Here is a 14608-nt window from a genome sequence, read left to right on the forward strand (position 1 = left end):
CCGTGTTAGCCGTACCATTTCGCGACAATCGACGGCCAATCCGTGGCGTAATATCGAAAAGCGTGACCTATGCCGAGATGAAAACTTATTCCATTAATACTTCGAACTATATGATTAGTTTGCAGTTGCGACGGTGTTATTATTCACTCCCGATAGCATTTTCATCGTCCAAGTGGCACATTGCGCTTTGTGCAAACGTAATTAAAACATGAGCGAGAATAAAAAAGTGAGAACTCGCATAGAAGCGCTGTAGTAAACGCTTTGCCGAACCATTACTTTGAAGCACTGTTGTTATTACTTTATTGTACGGTGTGTGACTGAAATGGAACCTAAAGCCAGTTTGCAACAAACACGGAGATATGCTTTTCGACGGAATTCCCGTGCTGAACGATAACATGTGCCCGCATTCCGCGACAGCTGCCAATCAGTGAAACAATCAGTCAGCTGGAAAGTGAACTTTTTCTACATTTTTTTAGAATCAGATATCGGATTGTTGCACGTTTGAAAAAAGACATAGAAGAATTTACGAAACTTTTTGTGCAAAAAGAAATCAGAAAAATTGTAAACCGTTAATTGATTATAAGTATTGGAGAAAAAAGTGATTATGTTGAAAAATGAGCTTTGTTTCATTCGTTACAGTTGTCACAAAAAAAAATTTCATACGTTTTCCTTACTTATTTTATTCATGCTCGTAGCTTTTATCGTGTATCGAAGTAAAAATTTCACTTTACTGCGCTCTAGTTTTACGATTTATTTTTTTCAACGGCAATATTTCTTTCGTTACTTTTTTTTAAGAACATTTTTTTACGAAGTACTTTATTCAACTTACAATTAGTAATTTCCGCACAAAAAAGAACAAGTACTATCTAGCTTTCCATTTCTTTTTTAATAGAGACAGAAATATCTCTGCAAGCTACGGAACTTTCTGCAATGAAGAGTAATAGTTTTTTTGTCAAGAATTCCCGAGAACAAATTTTGTTTGAAAATGAATGCCATTTATCGCGTGAGTGTTATTTACAAATTTCTCTATTACTTTATGGCTGCGAGATGCGATAAGGAAACTCAAGTGCTCAAGTCCGCAAAACGAGAGGTCGATTATTGAGCGTTGAATTTGCTTACGAAACACGCATATTTAAATCTAATCAATTTTTTTTTGCGATGGAAGCCAAGAATTCCATTAACTGTTTTTTGCAAGCTGTGCGACGGCACTTATCGAAATGCGTGAGAAAGTTCGTTCACACGAATGCAACTGGAGTCGAAATAAGCTGTCAGCAATTTCTCGCTGACACCGGAACTAAGAATGACTCGGCTTATATCAGAGACTGGTTTAGTCGCCGTCGGTATTGTCCAGAGTGAAGATCGACGAAAGTAAGGACTTCATAATTAAAAAAAATTACAAAAGCGAATAATGCAAAATACGATTCTCTTGTATATGCAAATTATATTCTCTTGCATATTCTGGATTGAATTGATTAACAGATGTTAAATTAATCTTAATTTTTCGATTCATTGTGATTAATAAATTTTGTTTCTTTTTTCCTCGAATTAGTGCGTCTTTTAAACAAATCGAATCCGCTGCATGTCGATAAAGATTCGTCTTCGCAAATGGTCGACATTCCAATCGATTCATCATGTTCCGTTGAGTTGACAGATGCAGGTAAGCTCGTTACCTCATATATGAAAAATATACGATTTCATTTTGACATCAGTCCTTGTTAAAAATTTTTGACAGTATATTAATAATAAGTATTAATATTAAAAATAATTCTGGCAGGATATATATTATTTATGTTACATTTTATATATACCCGAGAAAAAACGGTATAATATGGTCAATATATATAATTAGTTATGAAAAGCTCTGATAATATGTAATATTTTATATGATCATATAAAAAAAATTACATATGTTATCAGATCATTTTATAACTAATTATACATATTTACATCTGATCAATTATACCATTTTTTCTCGGCTATCATACTTATCATTTTAAATTCATCATTTTAAATTAATATGTCGTATTATCATATATAAATGTTACTTTACATCTATCACATGTTCGAGAATGAATATTAATATTAATTATGATTTTAGGAGAAACATCCGACAAATGTAAAATAAAGCCAGCTGTGCGCAGCCACTCAAACTTTTACAGACAATGTAAACGTATCATTCTGGCTGTGGTGGGATCCATTTTACTAATTGAAATCTTAATAAGGCTTATGTTCTTTCTACTGTTAATGTATAATGCTGATAATACTGTAGGTTGGTAAATATTACATAACATAATATTACATACATAAAGATTATTGATAGCAGAGACCGGGACTGAATTAACCGGAAAAACTGTTTCGTAACCAGAACCGGAACCGTAATCGTTTTGTTTTTGATCAAACCAAAACTGAACTAAAATTTTATAAAGCTTCTAACGTCGGAACTATAACCGAATCAATTAAATTATTTTCGGTTTTTCTTCGATTCCGGTTCCGGTTCGATCCGGATCCCTGATTGATGGTATTTGTCGTTGAAAAAATTTGCGTTTGATGCGGCAGTCTTTTCAAATTCTCATCTTTTCCGCCATGATTCTTTCAGTTTCCGTTCAACCGGCATCGCACACGGAACGCAAACAGGCGGTTGACTTGGACTATACTTTCGGTAAAAGATCAACGTCGGAAGCGGAAGAAGTGATCGATGAGAACCCATCTTTTGGCGATCAGACGGAGCTCGCGGACCGGATAACACAAGCCGTGGGAAGCGATGCGTTTTCGACGATAAATGGCGCAGACGTCGGAGCGCGTTTCAAACGAGAGACATCGCGCGCGAGAAGGGATTGCGATCAAAACGCGGAAAAATGCAAAATGCTGTTGCAGACCGTGCAGAGCTACCTCGTGACCTTGTCTCAGAACAATGGAAACACCGAGTTTGTCAACAGGGATATTCTGAATTGTCTGCGTTGCAAAAATATGCAGCTGGCTATCACGAATGCAGCCGACAAAGAATCCGCGCCGCAATCGAAGGATCAGTATTTCCCGCACGATTACGCCGAGCAGAATCGCTCGGGCGATTCCGGCTTCACCGATATCAAACTGTTGGATGACCCGAGGGCCAAAAGCGGTCCGAAGCAGACGGAAGTTAATCGAACGGAAGCATCGGAAATCCAAATGGCGAAAATAGATTCGGTTCAGAGCGAAATGTCACAGAATGCGAATGAATCGTTGAAAAAAATCAGCGAAACCACCACCGTATCGGTTGATCATATCAGCTTTAACGTCACTGGCAATAATGAAAATTCGACGGCGAGCGTGAACGTCGAACAGCCGGGCGATAAATCAGTCGCAAACGGCTCGCTCATAAAAGTCCAAAGTAACGAGAGCATTCCTACTGCATCATACATAGACCGAGAACACGGTGCAATAGCTGCGAGCAAAGGCGCCTCGAGTAGCATTATTCTTTTGCAGATTTCGACAACGGAGCCAAGTGTTACAACCACGCAATATAGTGCGATTACCAATATAGTGAATGATGCAATATCCACGGCAGCCACAATCGTGACCGACACGACGGGATCAACGGAGGCGAGCGCACGTAAATTTACCGATCTTGCAAATCACACCGCGATTACTGAAAACGTGACGAGTGTGTCGGCAGGATACGACGTGACCGGAATCGGCAATGACGACGGCGTACTACCTCCCTCGATGCATCCTCCGTTCGAGAATCACTCGGAAAATCAATCTGCTGCGAGCATGAATGGTACGTGGCGCACAATGAAATAATGAAATGTCAAAATAAAAGCGGAATTTCGACTTATACTTAAGCTTCGCGAATTAAACGCTTTTTTTCTTCCTGATTTTCTTTTACGCTAATCTTGATATTTTCTTTCAAGTTTGTAAAGAGAAATATTTATAACAAGGAAATATATATATCTGTGTGTGTTCATAATTTCCAAAGTTGTGCAAGCTGAAAGTCTCGGAAATTCATAATTATGTGAGATGTTCCGCATGCTTTTAAGCAGAATATCTGAAGAAGTTTCTCCTTCTTATTTATAATTCAAGAATCAAATATTCATTCTCTCCAGATAATTCCATAATCCCTTTGTAAATTACGTTGCAAGTATGTAATTGTGACTGAAGTTCTTCAAAGAAATGTATATGACGTTACAGACGCAAATTATCGAGCTCCCGACAACGACCCAAAATTACACGAACGACGGCCGACCGAAAATTATGACACGGTAAACGACGGCAAACCCAGCCAGGCAGCCACGGAGAGCACGAAGTCTTCTGAGCAGGTTACTTCCACGTGGCCACAGCCGGTCTGCTTCTGGGGCAATCCTAGCCAGTTTATCAGTGAGCCATCATCTTCAACACCTTACACAGACGCGTTCAATTTTTCCCCGTCGCAAAGTGACGGAATGCTGTTCCAAGATCAACTTCAGCAAGACTCCTCACAGCCGAAAAACATACAAATGGTGAACACAGTGCAGTTTATGCAGAGAACACAGGGACAGAGCGTCGATCCTGCAGGAGCTACCACGCCGAGCGCACCGATTTTCTCCTTGAATCAGCAACCGACCACGATGAGCGAACAGCCGACAATGACAGCCCGGCAGCAGTCGTCAACGATATTCCGACAGCCGATCGCCGGCATGCCATACTTTTGTGCTTATATGACAATGCCGAATTTTGGCTTTCCGCCTGGCGTGTCGCAGTCCGATTACGAAGTGAAGAATCTGTCAAAACAGCCGTTGTTTGGAAAGGACACCAGTAGCACATGGAAAGACTATCCAGGTAAGTAATATTTTACGAATTTTCCGTGAAAATTTTTCACAATTTTTCGGATTGTCTGATCTGTCGTTTTCTTTTCCTCTTAAAATCATCGTCGAAAGTTTAAGATGTAAATTGACCGGAAATTTTTGGAGAGAACGAAAGAATAACTAGAATATTGTTTTTAATAATATAATAAATGTTTTTTTAGCGTATTTTGCGTTCAATAAGTGCCCCAAAAATTATCATCAGTGCAATGATCTGCAATGCATCCCGAAAAGAAAGTGGTGCGATGGTCACGTTGATTGCATGGACGTCAGCGACGAGACGAGGTGCTCCTGCAGAGACCGAATATCACACGAACGACTCTGCGACGGTTATTTCGATTGTCCACATGGAGAGGACGAACTCGGCTGTTTTGGTAAAATTTATTTAACTTATTTCCAGATCTTAAATAAATAAAAGCTATTTGAATTCTCTAGATACTCCACTAATTAAACATTTTTTATATTGATATAACGTATAGTATAAATTATTTAATATATTTATAATTAATTGCTGATATTTAATATTTTTAACGCTGCATAAACTTTAACAAAATATAATTAAAATTTTACGTATCTTAGTAGGAACCTAAATGATCAGCTGAGCACATTCTTTATATTGCTTTCACTAAAATTAAAACTAATTAAGAACTAATTAGAAGATCATGTTTAACCACAAGCATTTTGCTAATATTATAATAAATTACAAATATAAAACATTCCTTTTTCTTAATTATTATCGATGCCCACCAGATGACGCTAAATACTGGTAACATTTATGTGTATAAGCTGCTACTTTACCCACGAAACTTTCCTACGCATAAGCATTTTACACGAAACATATACAGTAACACGTTATACATTTTCAAATTACACATTCATCTACATTTGTATTCATAGCGCATCAATGTTTCTTTGCAAAATTTTAGATTAAATTAAAAAGTAATCAAAATTTGCGTTACTGAAGCTGCATGTTTAATTTTTAGACTGCCCGGTGGACTCTTTTAGTTGTGAAGATTGGGAGAAACGTTACAGCCGCGATAATTGCGTGCCACTTTCGCAACGCTGCGACGGGATTTATCAGTGTCCTAATGGAAAGGACGAGCAGAACTGCAATATACTTGCGGAATCGTTGATGTTGAGTCAAGAAGATGTATGAGCAAAATAGCGTTACAGATCACTTAATATATTTATTATTCACCGCTTTTAATCATTACTCATTATTGCAGACATTTACGGTTGGTTTCACGCAAGGATATCTGCACAAAAATGTAAAAGGACAATGGTATCCCGTCTGTTCCATCTCATCTTCTTGGGCCGTAGATGCTTGCCAGTCGGAATCTGACCAACCTCTAACGTGAGTTACAGATATTTGTATTTAACATTTCTTAAACACACACATATTATATGGTTTGGTAGATTATTTATGCATTTAACATTTAAAATAAACCTCTAAGTCTGCGCTAGTTTGCTAAGTTGACAAGTGCATTCGCAGATTATTATTATATTTACACATAATTATTATTATTTTGCAGGACGATGCCGGAAATAGACACTGTTCATTTTTCCGACACCTTTAAAGGTTCTTACGTAAAAGAATCAGGCAATCAGATAGAACTTGTGAATGACGCGCAGTGCTCGAATACAGCAATATTCGTGAGATGTCCGTCCTTACCTTGCGGTACCAGAATATCATCCCGTGCGAATTTCTCCTTTAATCGCAACATAACGAGCAATAAGATACACAAAAGACATATGAACGAGCAAGACGAGGAAGCTGCAATTTTTAAGAAACACTATCAAGAAATACTGGAGCTGTTCATCGCAGAAAATCCCAAAGAGCCCACGGAATCCGAGGAGAAAAATCAAAATAACGACGACGTTAGATTGCAATCGCGAGTAGTCGGCGGTCGTGCGAGTCAGCCCACAGCCTGGCCCTCCCTGGTCGCTATTTATCGGGACGGGCATTTCCATTGCGGTGGTGTTATCATCACCGAGTTTTACGTACTCACCGCGGCTCACTGCATGGAAGAGTAAGAGCTCTCAAACATCTCATTAATTGACTTTACGGCAAACGAATAATTATATGTCTCAAACGTTAATTAAATTTACTAAATCTTGATATTTTTCTCATACAACTTTAAAATATGTTTGTGAATAATTTTCAGATACCAGACACATTATTTCGAAGTACAAGCCGGCATACTTAGGCGATTTTCGTTTTCGCCGACGGCTCAGTCGAGGGTGGCAAAATACGTGATTATTTACTCTAGCTTTGAAAATCGGCATATGCAGAACGACGTTGCGATAATTATGCTGGACCGTCCTTTCCTTTTCAATCGCTGGGTCCGTCAAATTTGCTTACCGAATTTAAGCACCGCGGGTAATGATTGGGCAAAAGGCCCGATGCCGCAATCCAAATGTATCGCTATTGGATGGGGAGCCACGAAAGAATATGGACCGGATCGTAAGACAATTTTTAATTACTAATCGAATAAAATAATTAACAATCAATAATTAAAATAAAAGATTCCAATTATAAATTTAATAACTAAATTAACAATAAGATTCAATCTGCACGGAAATATCGCGTTGGAATTAATTTTATTAATTATCCTGTTAATATACATTTTGAAAAAAGGTGTAATCTTTTTCTTTATTTGGAAAAAAATTTTTGTATCAGCGGATAATTTACGAGAAGTGGAAGTGCCGATTTTGCCGAACTGTAAGCGTGTAATCGATCAGAACAGCGCCACAATTTGCGCTGGATTTTATGAAGGCGGCTACGATGCATGCCAGGGTGACAGCGGCGGTCCTTTAATGTGCAGGTAATAATTGATAAGCAAATACGTTAAAATCGGATTATTGCTATAAACATTTTTCTTGCACAGAAATCCAAATTTGGAATCGCAGTGGTATGTGGCCGGTATAATCAGCCACGGCGAAGGATGCGCGCGTCCAAATGAACCAGGTGTCTACATGAAAGTGAGTTATTTCATGGATTGGATTCGGCAAATCATTTTGATATTAGGTAAGTCTTCGAAAAAAAATACATAATTCTTAAAATAATTAGACAGCTGCAAAACTTTCATAGAATTTCATAATTCTGATAGTCTTTTTGAAAAAGCTAAGTAAAGTTATAGAAAAAATAGGCTTTTTGTAATTTATACTTGTTCCAAGCTATTAAAATCATTTATATTATTTTGTAGAAAATTCCTCAGACCTTCAAGGAAATAAACCCTTGAGTAGTTGTCCGGGATTCAGCTGTCAAACGGGAAAGTGCTTGCCGAGGGAGAAACGTTGCGATCGTGTTATAGATTGTTTAGATGGAGAAGACGAATTGTTATGTGGCGCAGATTACGCCAGAAAGTCAAATACAGATGACAAAATGATAAAATCGCAGGCAGACGAAGTATCCGGCGCTACTATTGAAAATTGTAAGTTGTGCAAACTTTTGTTATATTTGCCGATAAGAATGTCTGATCGTTAATAATATATCTGTCAATAAAATCATAAATAATAATCTGTTAATAAAATAATAAAAGTCAAATTAAAGATGACATAAATGTGTATATATTTCGTGGAAATTTCATATTGCAGCAGCGAGGACAGAAGCAATTCCCATTTCTCCCGACACTCGATTCTTCTATGAGATCAAAATACAGACTGACGGCGATGAAATTCCAGATTCTACAAGCGTCGACACGACGACGCCGGAAATTATGCCGAATATTAAATTAACATTTACATGCAAAAGGCAAGTTATACAATTTTGTATTAAACGTAAATGAGTTTTTTGAAATGAGATAATAAGTGTTCACATTTCATTTGCAGCTTGATTCAAACCATAACAATTAACAAGAGATGCGACAAACATTTGGATTGTGAAGACGGCACCGACGAAGAAGACTGCACGTGCAGAGATTATCTCTTGAACTTCCGACCAACGGCAATTTGCGACGGGCACATCGATTGCGCCGACGAAACGGATGAAACATATTGCGGTATTCTATACATAATTTTGCCACAATTTTCAGACTTGTTGGACAAAACGTTCAATTTCGCTCGTTTCAGACATTTGCCAAGAGGACGAGTTTCACTGCAGCAGAAGCGGAAAGTGCATTCCGATAACGAAGAAGTGCAACACAGAGTACGATTGTCCTCTGAACGAGGACGAGATTGATTGCCGTAAGTTTACGAATCATATTTTAAATAATATTTGCCAAAAAAGCCGACTGAAATCAGTCGTCTTAATTTTTTTCAGTTGCACTGACGGACGGAGAATTCATAAATTTGGATAACGATAAACGGCCAGTTTTAAACATGGAAGGTTTACTCAGCAGACACTACAAGGGAACGTGGTATACACAGTGTCTTTCACCAGACATTTTGGATAACATTACCACAACGTCGACAATCGGACGGAACTTATGCGTCTATCTTGGTTTCGCGTACGTGAAACACTTAGTAATTTAATTAAATTCAAATCTTTTATTCAATTGAAATTTTAAATCTAATTTAAATTTTAGCATTCGCGCACACAAGGTTTTCCAAATGTCAGTATTTAATTATAATAAGTCTTAATTTACAAATATTAATTTAAAAATTTCTCAATTATATACAGAAACATACAGTCAGTAGATAAGGTCGCTGTGAACAAGACAATGCTGAAAGCAAAATATTGGAGAAGCTCTACAACACCTTCGGATTACGAAACGGAGCTGTCGAACCGCGTCGAAGCGAGTGTCGAAGAAACGTGCACGACGTTACGTATTCGCTGCAGACCGGTTTTGAGCAGCAGCGCCGACTCGTATCTGATCGTCGATCCGAGAACCGGAAACCATATCTACCAGTGGCCATGGCTGGCTGCCATCTTCGTAGACGGCCGTTATCGTTGCTTGGCTTTACTCCTGGAACCGGATTGGCTCCTGTCTAGTTCGAGCTGCACGGAAGGCATCAGGTGAGTGAATTCTGCTTCTTCGAAGATTCATTTTTACGTCAAAAATAATTTTTTAACGCGTTAATTAAACACAAATCACGCAAGTTTTAATGAACATTTTGTTTCATTATTTGTCTGCGATTATTTTTAATTGTAAGATTCGATTTCCTCCGATGAATGTCAGAATGGAAAGATATGACGAAGAATAAATTACAGATTATCGGTGAACTACACGACAGCTGTGCTTGGCCAAAGCCGCTCGTATCTCTACGTCGACGGACCTTATCAACAGATACACGTCGTCGACGAAATCATAGACGTGAAAACATCGGACGTCTCGTTACTCCACTTGAAAACTACAGTGAATATCACCCGTTATGTGCAGCCATTGTTTTTAGAAAAGAAGTGCGTATTTTGAATATATGCTTTTTATTACACAAGTATAAGTTCCTTCACATTTTTTTTTTGGTTAATTGACGAATCTGTGCAGGATTTATCCGCCGGCCGAAAATGATGTATGCGTGGCTGTCGGCATAGACAAGCAACAGGTGACACAATCAATCTTCCTGCAACCGATCCTTGAAAACTGCGATAAGTGTTATCGCTGTTTCATTGAAGCTACAGGTTCCAAGTGTCCGGTGGGTAACTTTGTAATACTAAATTATGATTTTCTTTATCTAGTCGTATATTTGCAGCAAAATACATATTGCGATCGGATTTTATTTCCAATTTTGTGCTTAGGACAATGAAACTTCCTCGGATTGGAGCGGAACGGTGTTCTGTCGCAGCGAGACAGCATGGTATCCCGCAGCTGTGTTTTACAAAAATGATTTATGCAGCTTCCAAGGCGTGCGGAACTTGACGAGCATCGATTACATCCAGGCTTTCCTCACGCAAGCTTTGGGTAAGTTCTGTACATAAATATTGTATATATACACTGTTTATCACAAAAATCAACAATTTTTGGCCTATAATTTGGTTTTATAAAATATTTGTTTGTAACATTTGAGACACGGATTTTCTTAAAGAAAACTACTTCTCTTCTGTGATATTCTCGTCTCAAAGTTTCATTGGGTGGAAAGATTTGCTTCGATTTTTTGGAAAACAGTGTATAAATTTTTATTTTTGTTCTAATTTTTAATTATTCAATTAATTTCATGTTTTAATCGTCATGTTTCTGTCAAAAAAAGATAAAAAATACATTTCTAAGTAATTTAATTTTCCTATTGTGTATTTTACAGAGAAAAAGCTGAAGCCGATACCTGAAGCCATTTGTGACGGTGTTCGATGTGCTATCGGACAATGCATTCCTTGGAATCAAGTATGTGATGGTATGATGGATTGCCGTGATGGTGCGGATGAAACAAACGCGATGTGTTTACGTGTAACGCAACAGGCTAGAAGCAGCAACGTGGATAATTTCAGTAAATAATTTTATTAGACGTTAAATAATTATTGAAGTTCTTCAAGTTTTGAGATACGATTCGTGAACAGATCTATTCAAAATTATCAATTAACTTTAATTGAACTTTTTATTTCACCTAAGTTCATATATTATATATTTCTCTTATATTATTATTATTAATATCATCATGTTAATTGTTCTATTAAAATAAAATTTATATAATTTATGTAGAATGCAAGAAATCGCAGATACAGTGTGGGAATGGCGAATGCATTTCGAAGAGTGAATTCTGCGACGATAAAGTCGATTGCGCGGACGGAACGGATGAACCTTTCAAGTGCACCTGTGCGGAATATCTAAGACTGACCCAACCGGAACGATTGTGTGACAATGTACGACACTGTCTGGATAAAAGCGACGAGTCACCAGAAATGTGTCGCTGCACAGAAGCCAGTTTTAAATGCAACAGGTAAGATAATGTGATATTTTATCGTCAGCTTATTAGCATAAAACGTTTTTCCTGTTCCACACTTTGAAATTGTGCAAGATATTGCCAAATAATAAATTTCATGAGAATTATTATAATTCATATTTTAATAAATATACTTTATATGTGTAGCGAAAACAACGATACTATTTGTATCTCGCAAGATTTCGTGTGCGACGGCGACAACGATTGTCCGAATGGCGAAGACGAGATCGAATGCAGAAAGTTGGAAGAATCTGCGGAGGGGTACGAGTTTAATTAGAATTATCTCTGTCTTCTTTCTATTATACACATACGAATAATGCACAATATTAATAATATTATAAATTTGGTTTCTCAGATCTAATGCGGGTGAAGTGATGCAACGATCCTACGGTGTGTGGCACTCTCAGTGCTTCCCATCGCCCGTGGAATCACAAGAAGAAATAAAAATGATATGCCAAAAGATGAACTATACAGACGGTATAATCGATCATGAAAACCAAACTTCGAGTGAGCCTGTTGTTCCGCTTCGCGATGATTTCTATATGGTAAGATTAAATCCAGGCATGTGGGTGACCATGCGTGACGATAAACCGCTTATATCTTTGGTCCAGCCAGAAGAACCCTGTTATCGTCTCTTCGTTAAATGCATATAATCGTCAAGTGTTAATGCGTTGCTCGTAGATTAAGTAAAGCAGTCTCATTAAAACGATTTGATCTCTAATTTCATCTTGTTTACGATAATTAAACTTAATAGATCTTTGTCATCGTTAAGCTATATGTACATTGTTTAAGATTAATTTATAGAATTGTGATAAGATCATGATGTACCAAGTCAGCAATTGTATCAGTATTTTTATCGAATCGTATATCAATACCGTTTATCTTGAATTTAATAAATAAGTTCATTATTTCTTGTTTGTTTGTACGTTTGTATAAAATCGAATAAATCTTAAAATCAAATTTAATAAATATATTTCTACGTGATATTTTTCTCACAATTTGTAATTAATCCCATCTACTTAATACGACATGAAATATCACCGAATGTTAGAAAACTTCATACTTTCATACTTTCCATTCCCCTAAAATAAAAGTAATGATATCTTAAAATGCGAAGATATTATATATTTCATTTATAGAAGATGTTAAACGAAATACGTATTCTAATAATTGCCGTTCTCCAAATCGGATAATGGAATCTCTCTGCTTTCGAAAAGTGCAATCACGGTAATCGGATTTTCTAATTCCGCGATATGATCGATTCGAGCACGTACACGTGCACGTCACGTAAGAGATAGCGCGAATTAGTCACTTCGGGAATGTGAATGGGCATCGTTTTCCGTCGTCCCGCGGTATTCGAAGGCAGGCTAGCCAGGCGGTGCCGGGGGCGCAGTCGTTTGCCTTCAACGGCAGCGACCCCATTCGCTACATTCCATCTGCCCCCTTCTTCATCGTCTCTCTTTCGAGCCGATTCCACGTCCGTCTGTCTTCCGCCGTTCCGCCAATTTTACATGCTCGCTTCGACCGATCGGAGCTTGGAGCGAATTGAAGCTTGATTAAATTTTTCAATTCAATTATCTCGAATAATTTTATTTCTATTAGACTGCCATCAATTAATTGTCGCTATCTTCGATTACGTTGCGCAATAAAATGTTATGTTATATTCTAAACGCATAACAGTACAGTACAGAAACACAAGATTTTGTTTAGAACTTATAATTTTTTTCGCTGTCACCGTTCAATGCATCTGTATTTTTCATTTCTTCTATTTCCACAACGTTCTTTACTTTACGTGCCGCTTTACCTTAAAAGCCACCGGCCGATCGCGAGTACATCGCTTGGCATCAGTGAATTCTCTAACAACAACCACGCGGAAACTCCTTTCCTCGTTCTTTCGAGCGAAAACGAGGGAGGTATGTATGAACCGTGGACTATTCTTCTTCCGTGTGCGTCCATCTGCCGCATATTATTGCAGTCAAAATTGCATTTAATTAAATGCACTTTTCTTTCGTGTATTATATATACTTCTTGCAATCTATTATCGCGATAGTTTCCCGTTTTACAAAAATGACATTATAAATTATATTCTCAAGTCGATTCTTTTCCACCAAGTTCAAACTTCAACGATTTCGATATCATCGCAGTAACGCATGAAAGACGATTGCATCGATCTGTGTACTTTCGATATACTTTCCACGTACTTTCCGATAAGTTAGATTTACGCTCTGATTAAAATCTCTCATACGCACATGTCAACAAAGTAAGTGCGTATTGTTCACGAATTGAAAACCAATCTAACTCTGAAACAAAAAAGAAAATATTTTTCAATAAAAAAAAATTGTTTCCGGATAATCTCGTAAAAAGTCACTTTACCGTCAGATTTCAAGAGCGTTGCGAAAATCAAGAGTATTTTATTGCAGCCGGAAACGAACCGAGTTTCCAGCGCATTCGTGAACATTGCTTGACGCGGTTAAATACCTTTAAGTCATTCACATCGCTTATTAACTCACGCAACCGAGCACGCGAGGCACGTACCTTTACACGCCGGATGCTGTGCCTTATCGATTGCTCCATAAGCGGGAGTTCGCGGCGGAATGTCGGCGATCATGAATATATGTATAACTATCCGATCAGATTCGTATTCCGCATATTTTTCGTATTTTTTTCACTTAGCACAATCTTTTCTCCTTTCTGCAATGAACATAACTTTTTCCTTCTTAGTAAGAGGCTATAAAACGCGACTGACTATGAAGGATCGAAGTTCTTTCTCGGTGAGGAAATCCGTATCCGAGACATTGATTACGCAATCAGCACAGGATACACTATGCATAATTTAATTCCGAGAAGTACCGTTGATCCTGTTGGTTGCTTCTATCGCTTAAGGTTCTTCATTCCCTGCAGTGCCGTGTAAGCGTTTGCATGACGCGGAGCATGTCTGTGTACAAACGATATAATCCAGCGTTGAGGATAAGACCGGA

General features: G+C 37.8%; 1 protein-coding gene across 1 annotated transcript; it reads left to right on the forward strand.

Moving 5' to 3' along the window:
* Nucleotides 1-1284: 1284 nt before the first annotated feature.
* On the forward strand, nucleotides 1285-12541 carry ndl (serine protease nudel). Its single transcript, XM_067353214.1, has 25 exons — nucleotides 1285-1368; nucleotides 1550-1657; nucleotides 2099-2269; nucleotides 2597-3757; nucleotides 4168-4794; nucleotides 4982-5191; nucleotides 5801-5967; nucleotides 6044-6171; nucleotides 6350-6847; nucleotides 6983-7281; nucleotides 7498-7642; nucleotides 7706-7845; nucleotides 8024-8251; nucleotides 8415-8571; nucleotides 8649-8818; nucleotides 8889-9002; nucleotides 9079-9265; nucleotides 9439-9774; nucleotides 9970-10158; nucleotides 10244-10391; nucleotides 10495-10657; nucleotides 10995-11177; nucleotides 11390-11627; nucleotides 11778-11891; nucleotides 11986-12541. Coding segments are annotated over exons 1-25 (6180 nt in total). The 5' UTR covers nucleotides 1285-1367; the 3' UTR covers nucleotides 12284-12541.
* The last annotated feature ends 2067 nt before the right edge of the window (nucleotides 12542-14608 follow it).

This window comes from Linepithema humile, chromosome 4, assembly GCF_040581485.1.
Source record: "Linepithema humile isolate Giens D197 chromosome 4, Lhum_UNIL_v1.0, whole genome shotgun sequence".
NCBI lineage: Eukaryota > Metazoa > Arthropoda > Insecta > Hymenoptera > Formicidae > Linepithema > Linepithema humile.

Bases quoted from the DNA above. Each gene is read 5' to 3' on its own strand.
- ndl (XM_067353214.1), top strand. The intron at 1,658-2,098 runs GTAAGCTCGTTA...TTATGATTTTAG, and splicing joins CGTTGAGTTGACAGATGCAG to GAGAAACATCCGACAAATGT. The intron at 4,795-4,981 runs GTAAGTAATATT...ATGTTTTTTTAG, and splicing joins CACATGGAAAGACTATCCAG to CGTATTTTGCGTTCAATAAG.